The sequence below is a fragment of the Arctopsyche grandis genome, chromosome 1 (genome assembly GCF_051622035.1).
Source record: "Arctopsyche grandis isolate Sample6627 chromosome 1, ASM5162203v2, whole genome shotgun sequence".
Taxonomy (NCBI): Eukaryota; Metazoa; Arthropoda; class Insecta; order Trichoptera; family Hydropsychidae; genus Arctopsyche; species Arctopsyche grandis.
Genome location: NC_135355.1, coordinates 25871424 through 25893086, shown reverse-complemented (window position 1 = coordinate 25893086; position 21663 = coordinate 25871424). Strand labels below are relative to the sequence as shown.

General features: G+C 33.3%; 1 protein-coding gene across 2 annotated transcripts in view; it reads left to right on the top strand.

The window, feature by feature from the left end:
* The window catches only part of RhoGAP102A (Rho GTPase activating protein at 102A), a 47606-nt gene that overhangs the window by 14024 nt on the left and 11919 nt on the right, over window positions 1-21663 (top strand). For both annotated transcript variants that reach the window (XM_077427301.1, XM_077427309.1), the window contains exons 2-4: window positions 8600-8759; window positions 10410-10514; window positions 19990-20135. In XM_077427301.1, the coding sequence (XP_077283427.1) occupies window positions 8600-8759; window positions 10410-10514; window positions 19990-20135 (411 nt within the window). The remainder of the gene's footprint in view (window positions 1-8599; window positions 8760-10409; window positions 10515-19989; window positions 20136-21663) is intronic.

The window sequence follows — 21663 nt, the reverse complement described above, 5'->3', positions numbered from 1 at the left end:
CCGTCACGGAGACCGGTATATACATACATATATACATTTAATATACTGTAACGTGGGAACATGAAAGAAAGTAACCACGGTCTGTGGATTTGTAGGTGCACAAAACCCCGACCCCAGATTAGGCTAACAGGACTCAGTAAGTGCCCGAACAACGGATACGCTGGAGTTCTCACAGACCTTAACAAGTCCGTGCCAACGGATAGACAATAGACATGCCAACGGATCGGGCATGTTGTGCTGTGCAACTTATTCTTTATAAGGAGGTACACACGGTAGATCAAATATTCTAGAGTGAGCGGCGGTTCCGTGTTAACCTCTCAAATCGTTGAATAAATGCTGTGATGCGACTTTGGCCTTTCATTTGGATCCTGAATCCACCTCTACGCAACAATACTGAAAGTGTTCGGAAGGGTACATATTTTTACTTTATCTATGTTTTTGTTTGAGATGAAATTAATAAAATTTGACTCGACCTCAGATGTATTTAATATACTCAAATATCCGCATTTGAACAATTGGCGAATAAAGGTACAGTACCATTTTCCATCGCGACCTAATCCTCGGCAATTTTTCAATTAAATACAAATAAAACCACTTTAACGTTGCAAAAGTTATGATGCGTCAAAAATGATTTTTACAGCTTCGAATACTGGTAATTCCGCTCCCCCTTAACCAATTTCAATGTATGAACTGCTAAAATTTTAATAAATGTAATTATTTAAAAAAAAAGGTTTTTTGAATTTTGATGAGAAACCTGCTGAAAATCGGGTCACGACAGCTAATGTTACCGTTAAGGTATATACACATACAATATGCGGAACATTTTTTTAGATAGTGTTGCGTGGGGGTGAGTGGAGAATCCAAGTAAAAGGCCAAAGTCGTTTCACAGCATTTATTGATGATTAACGAGATACAGTCCAGAATGACATGATATCGCCTACGTACCACCTTATAAGGGGTAGATCTCTCAGGACGTCTAATCTGTTTACCTATTGTATAGTCACGTATTCGGATATGTATTCCCACGACATTCGGTCACACGGTATGGGTCAGTTCTGAGAAGGGACTAACAACGGTCATTGTTTAGCCTACATGCACTTAGAGTCTAAATATAATCCTTGAAACCAATTATAATGGTCGCACGGGGATGCTATCGCCGCTAAGTGCAAGCACTTAGTTTGCAGGTAATCCTTGAACGGTCACACAGTATCTGGGATTCTATTCGCTTAATCCGCGGTGTACGTAATAATAGTATTACACATGCAAAAAAAACGCTGGTACGCCAAATCTTTAATGTCACGTTACTTTGTAAGCCTTATCAATTGTATTGTTTTCGGTGATAATTTATCCTTGTATTGACATCCATATTTGAAGAAATTTAGGAGAAACTTGTCGAAATAATAAGATCCTACGAATTAATAATAACATATAGACACGCCTCTCACAGCTGCAGGCCAATAACACGTCCCGTGCCATTACACACTTTTTGTCATCAGATGAAAATTTAATGTAGCGGTAAATATACAAACTAGCATTCAATTATTAATATAATATTATATATGATTTAATATGAGGCTGGAAAAATGTCCGGCATTACAAAAATAATCGATACAAATCAAATTGTTTTTTTAAATGTAACAATGCGCTCGACCGGTCGTAGTTGGCATTCGATCGAGTAAACGTTTTAAATTCATCTTCGGCCGAAAAACATAAAGAAAACACTTTATTGCCGACCGCAAGATTTGCTATTTTCACTTTCAATGAGTGATGTTATTTCGGCTATAAATAAATCATTGAATAGTTCGACTTCCAGAATTATTACCGTGCTTACGCGGATGGTGCTATTTTTTGGTTACAAACCGTTGTAGGTATCGAATTCTAGTTTTTCTATATACATATGTATACATTCATAGATTTGAAAAAAATATCGATCAAATTGAACGAGGTGTCCAAACGTTGAATAAATATTTAATCGGATACAGATAGATTCGTCGATGAAAGTTGCTACTGATAAAATCGATGATTTCGCTTCTGACGCACAAGCTCAATACATAGTGATTTGAAAATTTCATTTTTAATGCAAAACCTTTATATAATACGTGTAAAACCTGAAATATTGCTCACATAGTACTACATACATACATACATACCTCTTTTAGAATTTCGGAAATTTTAAATACCTATGATTATAATATCTTCAGCACTCAAAGGGTTAATAACAGAAAATCACATTTATTGTCTTTGATGATGACTCATTTTTTTCAGTACTCTGAAGCAGGGGTCCCTAACCTTTTTGGGAAATGGGCCGGTTCGGAATTTCAAAATGTATGATGGGCCGGATAAAAAAAAATCCTATTGAAATCCAGTTTGAACAAATTTGTACATAAGGAATTTATACCTAATATCTAATCGAAAACAACCAATTTGGAAACGGAATTTGGAAACAACTTAGGTTGGAAAAGACGTTCTCTATCAAGGAAAATAAAAACTATTTGCACTGCCCATTAAAGTTTGTGAAAATAGTGATTTTCAACGGTTTTTTTGTAATTTAAACACCGCTTTAGTAGTTTCTTTTTTATTTACCCTTATCGTATAAACGGGGCTATTTCATATTTAAAAAATCTAACATGGGATATTTTTCTCAGTGCTAAGGTATGAAAAAAAATTTTTTTCAAAACGGAAATTTTGTCCAGCGTACGTTAAAGGTCAAATTTGAAATGCTGATCGTTTTAGTAAGATTGATATATCGTTTAAATAAATTTAATTTTGTAAAACATTTATTCGCATATGTACATACGTGCTACAAAAATTTGATATATTTTTTCCAGCAAATGCTTTTATTTATGGACAATCCGACTCCAATTTAGCGTAAAACTTAATTTTTAAACCATCATTTGCTTCAAGATCGATAAATTCCAATTGAAAATATTCTTCGTTTAGATCTTTGATATCAATATCAAATTAATTTTGGAAAAAAAGTCCAAACACTCGTCACTTATCCTGATAAAGTAATAAAAGACAATTTGTTAATTAAGGGAATCCCAAATGTCATTTGAGATTCCCTCAAAATATATTTGGGCTTTACTACTTGGAACCCTGAAAGCCATATTTTCGACAGAAATCGTGAAAGGAATATTTTGAAAATATTTTCCCTCGCATAAAATTTCACGAGCTGGTCAAAAGAGCCGAGGGCCGGATGAAAAGTGCTAGCGGGCCGTAGGTTGGAGACCTCTGGTCTAAAATGTAGCCTTTTATAAGTTATAACAAGTATACAAAGGTTCACGATGTGTCGTAAAGTCAGTTAGGTATTTTCAACTAAGCTTCATAGATTAAAAGTATATTACATACAACGAAAAATGATAAAAATCTGTCGTAACTTTTCTAGAACTAATGACTAAAATTTTAATCAATATGCATAATGTATTATATTCAATTCCATATATTGATGTTTTATTAACTGTGAACTGATTTATTAAATCTTTATCTTACCAAATCTCGCTATACACCAGCGTTTCTCAACGTAGGGCCGATGGAGCAATTTGAATATTGGGGGGGGGGGGGGAGAAATTTTAAAAAAATAATCAACAATAAGTTATATGTATATGTATATATGTATGTAAATACTAGCAAAAATCGTATTCTTGATATTTTTCTTCTCATAGCTAAATCTGGAAAAATCGTACTACATATGTATGTATATGGGACGATTTACTTAAATCAGAAGAATTTATCTAAAAAAAATTCTGAGAATAGATGATAAGAAATGCCACTGACCAATAATACTAATGTTAGTAATATAATATATGTATGTACTAGTGGTTTTACCCGGCTTAGCTCTGTATTTGTAATATAAACATCTTAAACATGGCAAAACAATCCAACAGTAAACATTCATTTGTTTTTTTATTTAATTTATTTAAATCAAAAAAAAAATATATATATATATATATATATATATATTTTAAAAATTTGGTAAGCTATACATATATTTTGAAGTCATTGAAGTGGGGCGTGGCACAAAAAGAGTTAGGAAACAATGCTCTATGAAATTATATTTTCCTTTCAATTATTAACTACATAAATGGGTATTTTCTACAAAAATAACATACCTAGTAAAATAATCCCATAAAATATATAATATCGCTATTTTGTGTGTCCGTGTAAAATAACGCTCGCCGTACTGTAATAGTTATTTCGATTTGACAAACATATGTATGTATGTATATACGTCACAGCCAAAACACTAATAACAAAAGACAAAAACTTCTATATATATTTCATGTTTGCTATCAATGTTTCCTCTGGGCTCATAGACGGCGCTAAGTCTCTGAGCATTTAGCGCCATCTATTGAAAATGTATTTTATATGTAGGTAGGTAGGTAGTTTTTATCATTTTTTTTCATATTAAACAATTAAATATAAATAAATATTAAGTTAAAAATATTTAAAAGATATTTCAACAAATTCAACCACGTGCGGATCGAACACAAGAATGACACATTTTTTGTATTTTTTTTTATTTAATAACTTAATATGCCATAACCCATACGATAATATTTCATCGGGTACAATACTAGTATAGTACCTTATAATCAGGAGAAAAGTATGATTGCTTTTAATCAGAGAAACTTCCGTATGAATAATCTTTAAAATTCTAAATATACATTTCTATGTATGATTGCAAGCTTTAGAAACTACGAAATGAATTGTACGTGTCTTAGTTTTCTACATATACATATATGTATTTAAAAAATAAAAAGTGTGCATATTATAAGTTATGAGAATCGAATTGAATTTCTGTGGTGACCTTGACATCCAAAATCATCTTCCCAATCAGTCAGCGTCAATAGGTAAATATATACAGTATGTAGTTTTGAGTTGAACATATTTTCCGAGTGGTCGTATTTTCCATCATTTCTCGATAGTTTTGACAGCGCGGCTAGAATTACAATTCGGAAACACTTACAGCTGGGGCTAAAATTAAAATTCAATTAATTATTGATCCCAGAAAATCATCACGAGATAAGGGATTTGCGATAAGTGTCGGCAATTCAAGAACCGAGACCACCAAGCGAGCTGGAGATAGAGGGTGAGAGTATTCCGTCAATCACTCGTCAAAAATCAGGCGCACGTGAGTCAGCCGGCGCGTCGAGCACTCGACCTGGACACATTTAGACCATTTCAGTGATGTAACCGACACTTGTACAACGTCGAATAAACGCCAAGCAGTCTGCAAAATTAATACTATGTACACACTTCACAGCTTCAATTGTCAATAAGTACATTTTCGATCGACAAACTGTCTATATTGACGTTTCCGCTCCGTATGGACACTTTCAGAGCGATGTAATATGTCAATTTCACTTAATGAATACGTTGTACATATGTATAGTTCCAGTAGTGTATCTTCCAGTTGTAATATATTTCAACTAGTTAAAATATATTGCGTCTAACCGACGTAAGTTGATTCATATGGCGAATTACGTTCCAACTGTCAAAATATATTACAACTGAAAATACAGTTCAACTATAAGTACCAGGTAGGAATGAGAGGTTAGGTTTTCGTGAAAACGTCACTCGACTAGTTAATTGAGTTATAAAGCCACATTTTTGTTTTGAACACACCTCTTATACAGGTTTTCCACCTCAATTTCAATATTTTCCATTTCAAATTCAATTTTTTCCATTTCAAATGAAATATTTTGATCTTGTATGATCTCCACCAAATTTAATCTGATCTATGGGTCTGCAAGCAAATTCCTGGCAGAACATATAATCTTAGAACATATTTATTCAACGGGATTCATCATTGGTGAGTATGGAGGTAAGATAATTAAAAAATGGTTTGTACGTTCAACCAGCCCATGCACTTTAATACTTTTTCAAAAATATTTTCTTCTAATTTCTGCAAAAATCTTTCGAGAAAGTCGCAAAAAATATTGGAATTAACTGTGGAGTGCTCCATGATTTCATGCTACACAATTACATCAATATTCATTTCCGCAATCAATAAATATTTAATTTGAAATGTAAAATATTGAATTTGAAAATTAAAATATTGAATTTGAGGTGAAAAACCTGTAGTTATCGTAATACAGTACTCATTACCTTGATTCGTAATAATACCTAGCACACATTAACGCATTATCGGATTCTAAATCATTTGTAATAAAATCAGCGCTGTCAAAGCTCAATTGTTATATTAAAACTGGCGCACATTGTTGAAAGTGTATTTGCGATATATGTAATTTACTGATTGAATTGTATTCGAATATGAATGACCTAAAATGCCAGTTGGATTATCTTACAACTGAAATTACACTTCTCTATAACATATGTACAAACTAATTAAAACTAAATTTTAATTTTTGTTTTACTATTTAAATTTCGATGCTTTTCTTATATTATAAGCGTATACCTATAGTTTTTTTATAAAAATCCTTAGGGGTGAGTGACATTTTCAGATGTTCTGTGTGGCATCAAGTATCTGTAAGGCTGCGAGAAATTCGGCCAGAACCAATGTGATTTACCAGTTTCAACATCTTTTGAATGGCTCTTAAAGTCCATCCGCTGTAGGATGACACTTATAGACAATAGAACATCGTACGTACAATGTTCTATTGTCTATTCGAAATGCTATTGGTCGAGAGGCGGTGAAAGAGATAGCATGTCCGGTTTTCCTAAGTGTCTTCCTGCAGCCGACCAATCATTTTTAACACTACAAGAGTCTATATTTGAAAGAGATGTCCTATTTCAGTTCCAAACATTCTGTTTGACTTATGTAATTCACAAATTGTTATCATTTCTTTTAATTCGATATGTCCAGAATCTCGTAAAAGCAGAATAAATGTATTTATAGGCCACTAGTATTTTTAAATATTGTTAAACGCAACGCATTATAATTAATGTTTTGCGAAATATTTCTCGAAATGAAGAAAACTATGCCACTTTCAAATATAACAGCTCATATGTACATATACATATATGTAGAGTAGTGTTAATTGAAACTGATTCATTATAAATTAATATTCATATAATATATAAAAATTATAAATAGTTAACGAAATCTTTTCCATTACCTCGGATTTTATATTGAGTGTTCAATGGGATTGTGTCTAAGCTTTGTTTTGAGATCATACATGCACATATTATATGTATATGTTCATACACATATTTATGTATATATAAATGACGTTGCATAGATTTCGTAGAACAATTAAGAATACCTTTGCTAAGCAAATTATATGTGTATTATACGCATATGTGAAATATATTTGATTTATTTTACTGCCAAGTCACTGTTGTTTCTCTAATATAACAAATTTGCTGTAATTCAAAAAAAAATCTAAGATATGTAATTTAAAAGTTCATATATCGTACTACAAAATATAAGACTACAAGATTTTGATAGTTATATCCTACCTACATATGTATAAATGTATGTACATATGTATGTATTTAATTTAAATTTCGGCACACTCAAATTTGATACTGTATTCAATTTAAATTATAAAATACCAACTAATTCCTTTGATATACAAACCAATTTTTCAATATAGAAAAAAATATATCCGAATCACTTAAGAACTGAAAATGAAATATACAAATTTTTAATAGCAGATATAATATGTGTACATTTAACAATTAGTAACATACATATATACTATATTAAAAATCACTTAATAAGCTAGTCATTAAACTATTCTAGTTCTTAATTGTGTAATTAAAAATAATTCAATTAATTTTTAATTAAAAATCATGGTATAGTCTTACATAATAATACGAAGTTACGTGTACTTGAAGGTTGAAGTGTTCACATCACTTATGTCAAAAAATCATCATTTTTTTAACGTCTAGCGACACGTTCCCATGTCCCGACGTGTTGACTGTTAATTAACAATTCGTTCGTGCCAAACGAAGTGTTTGGCCATTTTGTTGTTGCATTATTTTCAGCGCAATATTTCAGAGGCGAGCGCGCTCTCCCGGCAATTGTTTTCGTTCCGATCCTTCGGATGTCAAACACTCGAAACAATATATATATTTTTGGAGAGTTGCCACGCTTTGATAGAAAATATTATTAGTACACACTTTCGAAATGTCGCCTGCGAAAAAGAGCATCATACGGAAAACCGAACAACGCATAATTAAAGTTTTAACGGTGAAACATCTCCATGTAAAAATTGGAAATCGAAAGCTTTGCGCCAAACCCAGAAAAATGTTATAATAATAGAAGGGCCCTTACTAATAAATAATTGTTATCGATGTTACGCGGTACGTCTCTATAAATACGCTACAACACACGGAATACAATCGGATCAATTTACTTATAAAAATGTATTGTTTATTTTAAGCGATAGTTGCCCATCTTGCGAGTAATATAAACAAACAGAGAAGCTTTTATCGGACATACGTCGAGCACCAAGCATCGAATACGACTGATACTAAAATTATTTAGGATTGTCTGTGGACAATCGCCACTTGACAACAATATGACGCCTAAAGCCACTTCTATTATTATAACATTTCTCTGGCCAAACCAAAAATGTTGCATCACACTAAAATATGTATATTTATCTATTTTTTTTGGTTTTTGATTCAGGGTAGCTGTATTTGGACGGATGGTGTCGGCGGCCACCAAGTGGTTTTGCATCCCAATTCCTTGTTTGTACTTGGAGAGGCAGAGAAGAGAGCTATTAGACAAGCTGCTTTAGCTCGATTGAGGCAATTGAATCTTGGAGTATCTGTAGAAGTTCCAGATGGTGAGAATCAATCAAATATATTCATACCTACTCATCTTACATACATAAATGTCAAAATAAAATAAATTTTGCAATAAGCTTGTAATGGAAGAATACATCCTTGAAATTTTACATTTTATTATATCAAAAACACACAAACATTCCTGTTAATACGTGTGAACATTTATACTACTAATTGACATAAAATTTTGAAAAATCTATTTTATGTTGCATTTATATGTTCGATGTATGTTATTCATCTTTAAATAATTTCGAGGTATGATCGAACTAATTTTAAGGTCCGGTTATATAATGCGTAAGTTACACATTACGGTAGATATGAATGTATCCATATAAAATGTATTTTAAATTAAAATGTATTTAAGAATATTTTTCGTACTGCTGTTTACGAGCAGCTGCCAGCCGTACTGTTATAAAAACATGGATAAAGTAAAAATCTTTAGACGTATTGCTTTTTTTTCTGGATTAATTATCTATATTATTATTATCTGGATTAATTATCTATGTATTATGTATCTATACTTAATCACGTTAGATTATTGCCTATTTTTTTCTTATTTATGTAAACATAGGGTGACGATATTTACTGGGACTCAAAACGGGACGCTCCGCAAAAAAATTGTCGTCCCCCCAAATATAAAAAAATGTGTTGCACGTCGAAAAAATTTATAATTTTTCCTTCAAATAACCATTAATATTGGTCAAGGAGTTTTTTTATTTCAGAATGTACAATTATTGTGTACAAAGAAAATAGAAACAAGATAAAAAATGAATATAAAATACGATGTTCACGTGTCGCAGGTTGATTTGTTTTTTGAAATGTGTAAAATTAACAAATAAAATTACTACAAATTTTCCTTTTGGAAAATATTAAGAATTATTTATTAAATATTATTTTCCTTTTGGAAATATAAGATATTCTCAGTTTCTTTTAATTGCAAAAAATATGTGCAAATGAAAATTTTGATTTCTTCTTTTGATAAGTAAGATAATTTTTACCAGAAAGAACATTTCTTTAAAAGATGAAATAGAACAAGATATAAAATTAAATATCATATAATATTGTATTTTACAGTTATTTAAAAATAATTTTGATGAAAATAATTCTACAAAGCGATTTTTTTTTCAGAAACATTAACAAAATATTTAAATGTTACTTTAAAATGAATATATTGTATGTAAATTTATATTTATGAGACAAATTGATTTGGATAAACGGACAAAACGGGAGAAATCAATCAATTTTACAAAAACGATGGGATGTACATTTGGTCACCCTACATTAACACGAATTTCACTGTTTGAACAGGATGGCCGATTTTTGTTTACAATCAATATATGTACAATATAGGCACTGAGCCAAACGATTCAATTTTAATTGGAATACCATAAAATTAATTGATGTTTGTATGTAAACATACTTGTATTATAGACCAACTTACTACAGCTCAACTTATGTACATATGTATATATACCTAGTTCATCGCTTTCAAAAATTCACATACTACTTACAACTTCTTGATATTAAGAACCTTTTATAACTAAATCAGGATGAGAACTCAGAAGTTTACTGTTCGCTAATCAGTCATAATGTACTGACGTAAAATTTAATATTGTCTATCTTTTGTTTGACACTATCCAATTTTACAGAGTCAGCCGCTGCTTCGACCCACAAGCCGAAGAGGAGAGCTTACCTTCTGAAACGGAAGGCCCTGACGACCGGATTCCTTACCAAAGACTCGGACAAGGACAAAGGTGATTCTAATTATTGCAAAAAAAAAAATCACGTCACCATTCGGAACAGTATCCGGCAAGAAAGATTTATTTCGGAGAGTGTCGGTCAGTCGCGCCGTTTCGAATTGGTCTTGTTTCGGTTACCGAGAACTCTATTCCAGAACGAGACCGTTCCAGAAACGAGACGTGGTGGCATTTAAACGGTCCATTCCACTTTATAATGGTTCCCCCCGAAGAGATATATGGTGTCGCTTTCCTCGCTTCTAAACACCTATTAAAACTTTATTCGATCGCTTTAGTGCTCGCCATTCGTCATTCGAGCTTACCACTAGTGGAGCGTTATGTTTATCGTTCGATTTGGTACGATCGTAAAAATTAGATGAGCTTTCGTTACGGCTGTCGTCGCTCCACCGGAAGCTGCACTTAAGCATTTGGATAATGGGAGAATATAATGCAGATAATGGGACAACATAATGATGCAGAATGGCTGTTCTTTTAACCCGTAGTATTAATTGTAATATTTTGAATCCATTTGTTGGCTCATTGTTTTATAAGGGCCGGGCCGCACCGTGCAACTTTGTCGGCCGACTAGTTGCGCGACACGAAAAAATGTATGGAAATGTGTGCGACAAACAAGTTGACGGGTGTGGCATGTCCCATCTATGTACTTGCATGCATTGGTCTGATCGCCCTCAACCAAGTCGCTCGCAAGTCGCACGGTGCGGCCCGGCCCTAAGGCCCACTCTGATCATCAACATATGTAGGTTTTTCCCAAACCTATGTAACTTAAATAAATATGTATGGGCCGTTATAATAGAATGTGGCATAAGTCCACTTTTCTTCAATTCGAGAAATATCTCGGAAAACATTAAATATAATGTTTTGCGTTTACAATATTTAAAAATACTGGTGACCTGTAATACATTTATTCTGCTTTTCCAAGATTCTGGATATATCGAATTAAAAGAAGTAATAACAATTTGTGGATTAAGTCAAATAGAAATATTATTTTTGGAACTGAAAATTAGACTTCTGCCACTTTCAAATATAACGGCTCATATGTAACTTAACCAAATCTTACGTCCTTCGTAAAAGAAAATCTAAACACTGCGGGTCGATGAATGAATAGCTATTATTTAACTTCTCATGAATATTAAATTCTTAAGCTAGCTCAGAAAGTACATTTTTGGGTTTGAAAAGACATGGTCGCTAAAATGATATCTTGACAGTGATATCTATCTTATTCTTCTCATTTTTGATTTATTTTTTTAAATATTTTTACCTCAACCGGAACTAGTACTTTCAATCTAGATAATTGAGGTTTTTATGTTTACTTTGGAGTGTATTGAACTAAAATTTCATATCTAGAAGTTTAAACGCAATACCATATTATATGTAGATAAAATTTAGTGAACACTCGTCAACCGGAAGTGGCAGTTTACTCTTGTTTGATTTTTCTTTCACTATTTTTCTCCACCCTTTTTATATACATACATACGAGAAAATTCTAGTATAATCCAGATATAATGTGATGTGAAAAATTGTTAAATTTAATAAGCCGGAAGTAGTAATTTTTTTTTTAAACAATATTTCATTATTTTGTTTTGACTTTTTAAATTATTTGTATCTTATTGATATTTAATGTTTATAATATTTAAAGTGATTTTTAGTAATGACACAATCTGACATCCGGAAGTAGAACTTTTGTAAGTTTCCCTACATTTGCGCTCAATTTTTATCGAAAATGTACGCACAATTTTTATCGAAAAATACTTCTTATATTCCTCAAATACATAAATAACGTCGTGGGTTGGTCACATCCAATTTTTTTATGTGACAAAACCAGGACGATTAAATCATTTCCATCTTCTTGATATTTTTTAGAGACGGGATCGATTAGAACGTGACGCAACCACTTTTCTCAGAATACTGATTTGCGTTAAAAGAAAGTTTTTCATTTTTTTTTAATAATACGAAGCTCAAGGAAGAGAAAGTAGGAGAACAATATGAATATTCTTAGTAGATGATAGACAGTAGAGTGTTTCAAATACTCGAGTATTTTCCGTCAAAAACATTTTTTTAAATGGCCTAATACATTTGTCCACGCTTTTGTGTATGTATGTACATATACAAAAATTTTCAGGGATAGATTACACATTTTTTATACATAAGAAGAAAAGTCTTTTAAAGAAACCAAGGATCAATGAAGAGGCCATTTCCCGTTTGTGAAAATACTCAATGACTTTAATATTAACAAATTTCGATTCGAAGTCCGTTGTTTGGGTTGGCACCGATTGCAGTTTTTCTCGCTATGTAGTAAGTTCGCGGTAATTTTGGCATGCCGACGGACCGCCAAATATTTGCGAAAAATTTCACTGTGTACCTTGGAGTGTAAACTCTTTCAATCCATCGCAGTAAGTGTCGATCAGCCTATCTGGATCTTCCGGTAATTGAATGTGAGGTAAGCTTACTTCGTTTCGTGAAGTACATACATATGTATGTATGTACGTATGTATGTACATATGTAGATATCAGAACGGTCAGTCAGTCGATCCCAAAATAATATGCTATGGATACGCGTCTTGTCCGTGACTCACGTCTCCTGGCCACCATGACATTCTTAAGGTCTCGTGTCTCTCCTGTACCGATGAATCGTCCGTTCAGATGTGCATCTTGATTCAGAAAAGTTTCGCTTCGGATGACGCTCACTTTCCGAAGATAACCCTGGGGTATTTTTCGTAATAGTCTTAAGTTACAAGTTAACACTTGATATACACGTACCAGCAGCGTGGTCTAGTGATGAAAAATCATTGTCATATACGAATTTAATGGGTCAAATTTATTAATATTGAATAGTCTCAGCACGGTGAATTTTGGGTACGATTTAACTGTACATTGAAAAACATACTTTGTATCTTAAAAAAAATGCATTATTTTCGGTGCATTTAACAATCTCGTATTGTGGATCGAATAAAATATTTTGGCATTATAAAGAGACCATTAAAAAATATGAAACGATCATTCGAAAAAAAATGATTTTAACATTAGAATAGATACAAAAAGTTGCAACGTTGTAGTCTTCCGCTATTGACAACTATCAACTGTCAAAAGTTTTTACTTCTGTTAACGTTTAGATATGAATATGAATGATGTCTGTCGCAAGTCTAGCGTCGAAGCCAAGGTCGTGAGTGTCGAAAGTCGTAAGCCGATTAGTAAAAAAAAGGAATCCAGTAGAGAGAAGCGTTGGTCGTTGTCGGTTCGTATTTTGGTCATTGTAATACACATTTAAGTAGCAAATATTTTTTTATATACAAAAATTAAACTACTAAAACGGTGCTCAAATTGAATAATCGGCTTAGTATTTTTTTAGAATTTTCTTATTTTTTTTACGAATTCCTCATGATGCAAAACCTCTTTTTCAACTTAAGCTATTTCCAAATTCTTAAATTAGCTGTTTTCAATGTACCCAGTGAAAACTGCTTGAGTGCTGCTTTATGTACATACTTACATACATACGTATGAATTCGAATGAAAATTCCATTTGAATGGATAATTTTCCCATTCAACAAAACGTAATTCAATGAATGTATACCCATATCTTAACTATACATATATATTATAATGTTACCATGCATGTACATTTACTTTCAATAAGCTGGCACAAAACAATAAGCATTGCGTGAATTATGAATCTGCCTGCGTACATACATATATAATGTGTATATCTGATGGGACTATTTTAAACTCGATTATAAACGATGCATCAAATATGATGATCTATTTATTTGAGATTAATAATATACGATAGCTTCAACACGTTTGTACAGCAAGCACGTAAACACGGAATCGAATCTCAACGCCCAAAACATTCATTCATTCACAGATCTAACGACAAGCATTACATGGACACCTCATATAACAATATATTATATATTATGTATATTATAAATATGTGCCACTCAACTTCACCTTCCGCATATTTGCACCAGATCAGATCGGCACCGTTCCTCCTTAGATAAGGAGCAAGCACACTCGGTATCACAAAATCACCAGTATTTTGGTTCGGTTATGTCGTGTGACTTGTTCACGTGGGCCGGCTGTATTTATTTTGGTGGCCGCCTACCTTAGCTGTGCTCTGATTGCCTCGTCGACAACAAAAACACACATACACCCAGGGTATGGGTCTTTTTCACGTGCATTCCCCGTGTCGTCTCTCGCTCTCTTCTCCCCGTGTCGCCCACGATTCCGCATTGTTCCCCAGAATGGGGACTTTTGCCAAACGCTAATTTACCCCTCTTTACTCCTGACTCCTCCCCCTGGGCTATCCCTAGCATTCGCCAGTGGAAATGATTTAGCTCTAATGCTGGACCCGAGAAAGAGGATGTGCCGATAGACCCGCCTCCGCGTGCTCGCGGACAGAAACTCGTCAAAGTGGACATACCTATGTCGTTCGCTGAAACATTAATCATGCATTGTAGGAATTCTTTCGGAACGTAGCCGAATTGCTTTCGAGCTTGAAAAAATATTGGGAAAAAATAAAAATTTTTAAAAAATACAATTTTCGGAATAGAAGTAAAGTCAAAGCAAACCACTTCTCAAAATGTTACACACAAGTCTCGTTGCGTTTTTTCGGATAAGTTTTTCTTTAATTTTTATTATTGCCACCAGTGGTATCGCTAGGGTTGGTGTCACCTGGTGTAGGCAGGGTGTCACCCCCCCCCCACCCCCAGCCCAAAGTCATAAATTTACAAAGGAAAAAATAAAAAAAAACTTATTCAGTGGTAGGTATTCTCTTGGCTTGGATAGCCTGAAACATGGCTGATACTTTTTTAATGATTCTTAATCGGGTCTGGGTCACTGCATCGAAAATCGAAAGATCGAAAAGAATGTATGCATGGTAAACGGTATTATATACATATGTATGGTAATAGTATCCGCTCTTCATATGTATGAATAGTAAACGGACTTTTCACATATTGTCATAAAAATCGCGAAAAATCATGGTTTTTCGACTTTCGATCAAGTCACTTTCAATGCAGTGACGGCCACCGTTCTTGATCTGATCTGTTTAGAATGAAAACTATCAATGCATTCAAACATCGCCCTCTTGTTTTCTTCTTGTAAAGTGAGTTCAGCGTCCCTTGTTTGCACCCCTGCTAACCTCTCTTTAACCCTAGATCTTGTCTCTATTGTATGGTGGTCATATTTTCCAGGACTCAAAATGAGACGCTCTGCAAAAAATTGTCCCCCCTCCCTTTATGCAAAGAAAAATGTGTTTTATATATTTTTCCTCCTCAAATAGAAATAAAATAACAAATAATTAATATAATAGTTAAGGCTCATCCACCACAGGCTAATTTTTTTTTTGAAACGTGTAAAATTAACAAATAAAATTACTAGAAATTTTCAAAAAGATATTCTCGGTTTCTTTTAATTGCAAAAATTATGTGCGTCTAAATATTTTGATTTCTCTTATTTTAATTTCCTCTTTTGTTACGTAATATAATTATTACCAGAACGCACAGTTCTTGACAAGAAGAAAATGAAACAAGATTAAGTTTAAGTACATAAGAATATTATATTTTACATACATATGTATATTTAAAAATAATTATTTTGAAAATAATTTCACAAAATGATTCTTTATTCAAAAACGTATAAAATTAATCATGTAACAAAATATTTAAATGTTACTTTGAAATTAATAAATTGTGTGTAAATGTTAATATTATATAATAATATTTGTTTTGGGGAAACAAATTGATTTGGAAAAATAGGAAAAAATTTGGAAATATATGTATACTAAAATTCTTCTGTGCTTCAGTGGCTAGGCAAAAGGGGACAATTTAAACTTTTTTACGAAAATGACAAGACGAACGTAAAGTACTTAAAATCGGAACTGTCCCGGCCAAAACGGGACGTATGGTCACCCTACTCTATTGCGATATCATGATCGTCTGATTTTAAAATCACCTGTTCAATTGCATGCAATCCAATTTTTGACCGCATTTTTCTTGTTATTTTGTAGCTTCTTCTATTGATAATGGTACCCCTAGCCACCCTTGAATTGGAATGCCCTTTCATTAATTTATTTTTTTGCATTGTATTGAAAATATTTCTATGAAATTCAGGTAAACAAACATATCCTCAGATGAACGAATCATTTCGGCTGCGCATAAATTCATTTAAAATTTGTAGTATATGTATTTTTTATTTGGTGACACCCCTTGTGACGCTACTTAATTTTCCATACACTTGATAGTCTTGCGTGATGTTTCTTGATGGACAGGAGTCAATCTCAGCAGTAGATTCGAAATTATAACCCGTTCATAATCCAGATGGTGACACATTCATCGATTCAAGAATCGACACTCATACCAAAGTTTTGTTCCGTATAATGTTCATCAACTGGCAATGTTCACGTTTCATTTCTACCCCCATTGCAATGAATGTGATTCTGATTGATGAACAAAACTTCAGTATGAATATCGTGTGATTACAAAACCGAACTTATCCCGTATATTTATGTTCTTCTTATGAACAAAGCAAGAAGATAAGAACACGCTTAAAAATAGGGCACGAGACGCTTACGTGGACTCCAGGGGTGAGAGATACATACATATGTACATACATATATCCTCATTATTAATTCGTACAACTTTATTATCTCTACAAGTTCCTCTTGCATTTATTCAAATATGGGAATAACCGTTATGGTAAAAACACACTGAAAAGTGTGTTTTTACCATAACGTTCTCGTGGTTTCCAGCTGTGATCAGAGTATTTTCATGTCATTGTAAATTCGTACGATCTTATTAATTCGACAAGTTTCTCGTACATTTATTCAAATATGGGAATCAACTTTATAGATCATTGTCAAACTTAAGTCAATAAAAAGATAAAATATCACCGAAAATACTCCAGGGAGTAAATTTTGACAAGGATCACGATGGCATAGATTAGACGTACTAGCTTTTTTTTTTGCATATGCAAAACTATCTATAAAATAACAAGTTTCGCGTACCACTCTCTGTGTCCGCACTTTCATCGATCACCATCAAACTTATGTTTAGTACAAGGATAAAATATCAGGAGCCGAGACTTGAAAAAGGATCGTGGCGGTATAGATTTTTACGCACCAAATTTAATTTAAATTTCAGTAAATTTGGCGTTTTTTTGTGCGTTTTTACCTGTATGCATTTTAATCCAGGATTAAGTTCCAAATGAAGGCCGATGACGTTGAAGTTGTGTAATGGATGGACGCTATTTCTCTTGATGATGTTGTCACTATATAATACGTCAGCCACCTATTCCAAACTGAACCTGAAAAATTTATAATTATATTATCATTTGCGTGCTACAATGAATAGCTAGAGTTATGTTGTATTACGATATGAATTCAGTGTATCTAATATATAGTTTCGAAAGAGACTTTGTATCTAAGAAACATTGGTTGAGAACAAATATATTTAATAAAAAAACAAATGAATATTTACTATTAGATTCGCCATGTTTAAGCTGTTTATATTGCAAATACTGAGCGAAGCTGGGTAAAAAAACTAGTATACTATATGTAGGTAGCTACATATGTTAGTGATTAAGAGTTGGGACTGGGTATGCTACAGCAACACCCACGTATTGTAATCTATGGATACCAGAGTTTGTAAATAATATTAACGCGAACGAATAAACAAGCACATACCCAATAGTGTTTTGGCAACCGACAAGATTCAAAGATTCAAAGCACATGTGAAAATTTCTTGCGACATTTAACGCCCCAGCGAATCTTTTATCTAAACATCAACAACAATCGGAATTTAGCATTTCAAAATCGACCGACTTTCCCAGGTCTGAAAAGTTAATAGGTGCATGCGAAATATTTTGCGAACCATTTCGTTGCAGTAGCGATATCTCGACCAAAATAAATACTTATGTATTATCACAAGATGATCTCGAGATCCGCCACTGGCCGTCGTATATCAGTGGGATTAAATTTATTTTCGAAACGTTATAAGAATGTGATCTGTCAGATAATGGTCACGAATATTTGCAATTTTCAATACGATGACGATGGCACTATTAAGTGTTGCCCAATTATAATAAAGGGTGTTTTTTTAGAGTATAGTAATGACCATGGTATTGGCTTTATTTGAAGATAATGTTATGCCATTATTGTTTAAATATGATATTGGGCATATGGGTCCCACGCCACGGCTGGTTCGAATAAAGCGCAATCCGAAAGTCCAATTTTCGACCACTTTTTCGAGCAGCTAGTCGTATATGTAGTATATGGGCAATAACGCGGCGAATGCTTTCAAGTCGTCCATCGTCTCAAGTATACCGGCGTAGACACATATCTCCACAGAAAATATCCCAAACGCTTTAAGTCCACGAAAATTTTATTTTAATATAAGTAAAAATTTCAATGTCAGTTATAATGATCATATTGATACATACTAAAAATTCGCACATTCTCAGCCAAACAGTACACGTAATACTTCCATCACCAAGCTGTGTAGTTCGTTGTACAAATAATTGGTTAGCGAAAGAAGCTTTTGGCGAGCAATTATGGATCCCGTTAGTCAAAGGTCCACAGACTATCGGCGTTTTTGAATTTTTAAAAATATATGTATTTTCTGTTCAGTAAAGTCTTTTTCATGAAAAACTTAATTTAATTTGCATTAAGTATACCGGTCTACTTAATTTAATTTGCAGTAAGGACTTAGTGAAAATGAGGATTTTTCCGATTCAAAATGTTGACTTTCTTATTATTAGTCCATTGGTTAGATTGGCCACATATAATTTTTGATTCTGCTCTTCTTAGTTAGACAGTAATGTTATTAAAATTGCTTTCAAGTTATTTCTTCGAATTAATTATTTTAAAAGAAATAGGATACAGATTTTATATACATATGAGCCGCTATATTTGAAAGTGGTGGAAGTCCAATTCCCAGTTCCAAAAATACCATTTCAGTTTGACTTGATTCTCAAATTGTTATTACTACTTTTAATTCGATATGTCCGGAATATTGGAGAAGCATAATAAAATGATTACAAACCACCAATATTTTTAAATATTGTTAAACGCAAAACATTATATTAAATGTTTTGCGAGATATTTCTCGAAATGAAGAAATCTTGAAGCATATCTTGGATAATGCTACAATATTGATTTATTTAAAAGAAGTACTCTGACATCGATTTCGTCGACAATGTTCGTGCAACATTTAACTTCAATCAGTCAATATGAATCGATTAATACATATTATCACATGATTGATATAATCGTAGTCTATAAATGGACACCGTTTGGCTTCCGATTTTAAAAACGCTATTTTGGCAGACGATCTTGTTGATTCAAAGATTCGATTGAACGCGTGACTCTTCGGGTTCAACGGTTCACCCCGCTCTTACGTCAAAGTACTATGTACATATCTCAGCATGCAGAATATTCGCACATCAATCATCGTGACTCATTTTCTTCTTTTCATTTCAGAGAGCACCGGTGGGTTGGTTTTCGGAGTTCCTCTGGCCCAATGCGCGGAAGCCAGCAGAACCGGTAGTCTGCAGAGGGACAGCAGGAGAGGATCCAGGTCCAGTTTCACCTCGCTTCTGGATCGCGACCGAGACAGAGGGGAAGAGGTGAATTATGTTTGTAAATTTAGTGGCGATTTAATCCCACATTTTGGAAAGTGATGGTGTTAAAGTTTGCTTGTGTGTGTGCGCTAAGACGCCACTTCATGTTGACATTAAGTTCGTCTCGAAATAGCCAGTGAGCGGCGCACACCTTAGCGTGGATTGTCAGTCCCGGTTCTATTCTCAGAACATACGGGAATGTAATTGAATTCCCGCGACCTCGTGACCACGTGCTTTTTTCATACCATATTTTCATACATATTTTTCAGTTGAAAGTTTCAACTTTCAAATTGTTTCTATCGGGTAGTGTGTAAATTAACTAATACACTGAGCAACGAAAAAAATTACCGTAGCGGAAACCAATCAATCTTTACTAAGTTTGACCCAATGAATTCAAATATTAAAATATTTTTTGTTGGCTTACCTCATTTAAGAGATATGAGCGTTTAAAAAAAATGTGTAATTTTTGCAGTTTATTGACTTTTGCAGTATTTCAGGGCCGCGCCTAGGAGTTCGGCCGCCTGTGTGCAAACTTAAATCGGCCGCTCTTTAATTTTATCAGCATTTGTATAAATCATATTATTAAAAAAAAAATTAAGTGCATGCGAGTAGTGCAAAAATCTTACCTTGTGATAAATATTGTGTGAGAAATAATGTTGAAAATTTTAATCACAATAAGAATTAACCAGACAAACATACAGAAAACCAAAACGTTTAGTTCTGAACAGGACCAGACGACAAGACAAACTGAACGCTTTCAAGTTCATTCATGATAATATAGTGTTTTTACCCCCAATCCCGCATCTAGGACATTTTTCTTTCGATGACCAATCTACCAATACTCAACATCCTTGAAGAAATACATTTAGTAGTCGCAAAGATAATAGAATATAATAGACCTAGCTCTATGCGGACCGAAGCTATACCTGCTATCCCGTTATTTCCCTGGATTCGGGTGTGTTACAAGTTGTAACTTGCAACAGCAATCCATAAGTGTACAACAAGACAACTTAAATGCATTTTAAAAAGTACGATGTCTTGTTTCGTATTTTTTAAGGAATATATTTTTTCGACTCTCATTTATTTCGCCCGCTTTTATAATTCGGCCACCTGCGGCTCTGCAGTATTTAATTTAAAATCTAGTATTGCTGTGACAAAAGTGAGTATTGGAATCAATAGTCAGATCTTTTTTCTATTGAATGTGATTTTTTTATTTCTTTCGAATACTTTTAATTATCTAGCGAATTTCAAGAAGTTTGTTTTCCCGTAATATTTGCGCTGACTTCGCAAAACTTTAACTTAACCAAGTTTTAAAGGGATTGATTTTTTATGCCAATATTTTTTATTTTATTTGAAACGCACTATGTAATTCGAGTGGTAAATGATTTTAAATTGAGTTAAAAAATACTGTTTTTTAAAAACCACATAGATAATGCGAGAAGAAGAATGGAGAGCGCATCACCCCATCTCACTCACGAGCGAGCGATGAGCGTGGGCCTAGAACATTTCATATATTAATTTAAAATCATTTTCT